This window comes from Chrysochloris asiatica, unplaced genomic scaffold (genome assembly GCF_000296735.1).
Source record: "Chrysochloris asiatica unplaced genomic scaffold, ChrAsi1.0 scaffold00292, whole genome shotgun sequence".
Classification (NCBI taxonomy): domain Eukaryota; kingdom Metazoa; phylum Chordata; class Mammalia; order Afrosoricida; family Chrysochloridae; genus Chrysochloris; species Chrysochloris asiatica.
In genome coordinates, this window is record NW_006408810.1 from 2666743 (window position 1) to 2670297 (window position 3555).

Consider the following 3555-nt stretch of genomic DNA (forward strand, 5'->3'; position numbering starts at 1 on the left):
AATAATGAAAGTCCTTCAATAATGAAAGTTGAGGCTTGAATTTTTTCTTAAGTTCCCCCAGCTTGAGAAATGCTGAGCACGTTCTTCCTTTTTGGTTTTCTGACTCCAGATCTTTGCACATTTTGTTGTAATATTTTCCTTTGTCTTATTGAGCTGACCTTTGAAATTGCTAGTACTGAAATACCAGTGCACTGTTTCCAGTACCACAGCAACACACAAGCCATCACTGTACAACAAACTGACAGAGGAGTGATGGAAGTCGGGAACTACCTGTATGTAGTTAGATATAGGGATGTGATAAGAAAAGGCTCTGTTTGTTATGCTTTCAATGAAGACTCCCAGCATGCATCTAAATGCAACTTAGAAAAATCAAGCTGCAGGTCAAGCTGTTATTTCATCACTCCCTTTCCATCACTGCCCTCAAGTTGGTTCTGATTCATAACAACCCTGTACAGACTTGCAAGGCTAGAAACCTTTGTAGGAGCAGACTGCCTCCTATTTCTCCTGAGGAGCAGCTAGTGGGTTTGAACTACTCACCTTTTAAGTCAGCAATCCAGTACTTACCCAACAGCCCCATACCAGGGTTCCATTTCATTGATATTTTTGTTTAATTTATGATAACATTTAAAACAAAGAACACTGAATGGGTTGCATGACCATCTTCGGATCATCTTCTATAGAGCAAGTCCAAATGAAAGCGCTTAGAATTGAGAAACTTCACACAAATAGTGTTCATTCAGCAAACATCTATCAAGAGCTAATTTGTACCATACCGAGCCCTGTGCCTGGAACTAGGAATAGATAAAGGAATAAATATGACCCCTGCCCTCAAAATACTTACAGAGTTCCTGGGTGGTGTGAATGGATAAGCGATCAATTACTCGTAGAAACACTGGAGGTTAGAATCACCCAGAGGTACCACAGAAACAAGTCCTAGTGATCCACTTCCAAAAGATGGCAGCCATTGAAAAGTCTATGAACTACAGTTCTACTCTGACATACACAGGCTGCCATGAGTCAGCAAACAGTTTCCTTTATTGGTGGGGGTGTTTGCTTATTTTTATTTATTCAGGGATATAGAGGACAGAAGTATGGACAGAGTATTGCAAATATAATATATAAATATAATGTAATGGGGAAAGGGGAATAAACTTCTTTATGAGCTGAGGGGTTGCTGAGTCAAGACTGTGGGTGTAATTGATGTAGGGTATCTTCTAATATCATGTTTGTCCATCAGTGAGAATTTCAACATGCTGTATGAAGAACAGAGGCATACTGATGGTGCTGTAGGGTCAACACTAGACTGCTAGCCACAAGGTTGACCGTTCAAACCCACCAGCCACTCCAAGGGAGAAAGAGGAAGCTTTCTGCTCCAGCAGAGAATTACAGCCTTAGAAAGCCTATACAGCATCACTATGAGTTGGACTTCACTTGATCGCAGTGGGGTTTTTGTTTCTTTGATTTTTATAGGAGGCTGCTTTCTTCCTTGGACACAGTAGCTGTTTGGTTAGAACTTTACTTTGTTTGCTCCTTTCCATTGTTCCCCTTTGTGGGAGCAGCATGCCAGGCATGAGAAGAGGCTACATGCACTTCAGTTTTGAAAAATCATTATCAATTAAAAAAAATGTGAATGAAAGAGAGCACAAGGTTCTGGGGAAAAGAAAAACAAAAGGTGACTCCTTTCAAGATTGTGGGCTACCACAATGATCACACTAACATTTTGTTCTGTCTTTTATTGTCCTTGTGTTTTAGCAGGCCAGTATCAGACCATTAATGAACCCCATCCCAATTACGTAAGTATGGTTCTTCCCTTACCTAATTTTCCAGTCTTTGTTGTTGTTGTTGTTAAGTGCCGTCGAGTCGGTTCCGACCCATAGCGACCCTGTACAGGGTTTCCGAGGGTGTAAATCTTTACGGGAGTAGAAAGCCTCATCTTTCTCCCACAGAGCGGCTGGTAGTTTCGAACCGCTGACCTTAAGGTTCGCAGCCCGATTCGTAACCACTACGCTACCAGAGCACAGAATTTTCCAGTCTTTAGTATTTGCAAAATGTAGGTTTTTGTCTTTGTTTCAAGGTACTTGGTGAATTTAAGAAAAAACAAAAAACTTTTGCAAATAACATACATTCTTGGCAGGAAAAAAAAATCTAAATTCTTGGCTATAAAATTGCATTCCAATCCTAATCTAGAAATATAGGTTTTATCTTTGTTTCAAGGTACTTGGTGAATTTAAAAAACAAACAAATAAAAAAACCTTTCAAGCAACATACATCCCTGGCAGAAAAAAAAAAAAAAAAAATCTAAATTCTTGAATATAAAATTGCATTTCAATTCTCATCTATAAAATGGAGGTTAACAGTCTAGCGCTTATCCTAATATAGAGAGAAATTATTAAATTTGCTGTGTGTATTTTCATCAAAAACTCAATAAAGTATTGCACATAAAACTGTATTACAAATAAATAAAACGGGCTTCAAAAAGTTTGTGGGAAAATTGAATGAAAAGATAATGGATTTTTTTCCATTAACTTTTTGAAGCCTCCTCATAAAGTAATAAGGAGCCCTGGTAGCATCATAGGTTACAAATCGGGCTGCTAACCACATGGGCAGCAGGTCAAATCCCCAGCAGCCCCCAGTAGAAAGAGGAGACTTTCTATTCCCATAAAAATTTACAGCCTCAGAAACTCTATGCAGGGCCACTACATGTCAGAACTGACTCGACAACACACCACCACCACCACCATAAAGTCAACTGAATTAATTAGTAAGGAAAAATTACACCTGCCATGATTCTTCACAGAAGCACCTAAATTAGTATTTGATTGAATACTCAGTGGATGGGTGGACATCCTAAGGATATTGCCTAGCACAAGGACTGAACATGAACTGCCTCAGATTTTAAACTCTGACTCTTTTTAATCTCCCAGTCATGGACATTGTTCCTTTAGCTATTAATGTTACCTGTAATATTTGTCCTCATTGTAACTTGCTTTCCCTCACTAGAATGTTCCCTCCTGCTTAGGACAGGAACATTGTTGTGGCCCTGGATGAAGCAAAAGGCCACAGTGGAGATTACTATGAAGACCCTGAGCTTGCGATGGCAGAAGGATGGCAGTCCATCAGTATTTTACCAGCCAGGCCTATAAAGGAATCTGAATATGCAGGTAATATCTGGGGTCTGCTTACAATCTCAAAAACCATTTCCATTCTCTAATAATGCACAGTGATGAAAGGCACAGATTCTGAATTAAACAACCTTGGATGTGGTGGTTGTGTGCGACCATATCGGTTCCAACTCACAGAGACCCTGTGTGGGGTTTCTGAGGTTGTAAATCTTTAACAGAGCAGGAAGTCTCATCTTTCTCCCACAATGCAACTGGTAGATTCAAACTATTGAACTCGTAGCTACCAGCCCAGCTTGTAATCCACTATACTACTTGTTGTTGTTGTTGTTAGGTGCCATCGAGTCAGCACCAACTCATAGCGACCTTATGCACAGCAGAACAAAACACTGCCCGATCCTGGGCCAACCTCACTATCGTTGCCACGCTTGAGCCC

The 3555-nt window shown here is 40.1% G+C and overlaps 1 protein-coding gene across 1 annotated transcript in view; it reads left to right on the forward strand.

Annotated features, from left to right (window-relative positions):
- Positions 1-3555, forward strand: part of CLNK (cytokine-dependent hematopoietic cell linker) — a 205863-nt gene that overhangs the window by 41730 nt on the left and 160578 nt on the right. Inside the window, exons 2-3 of the mRNA XM_006874670.1 lie at positions 1753-1793; positions 3020-3161. Of these exons, the coding sequence (XP_006874732.1) occupies positions 1753-1793; positions 3020-3161 (183 nt within the window). The remainder of the gene's footprint in view (positions 1-1752; positions 1794-3019; positions 3162-3555) is intronic.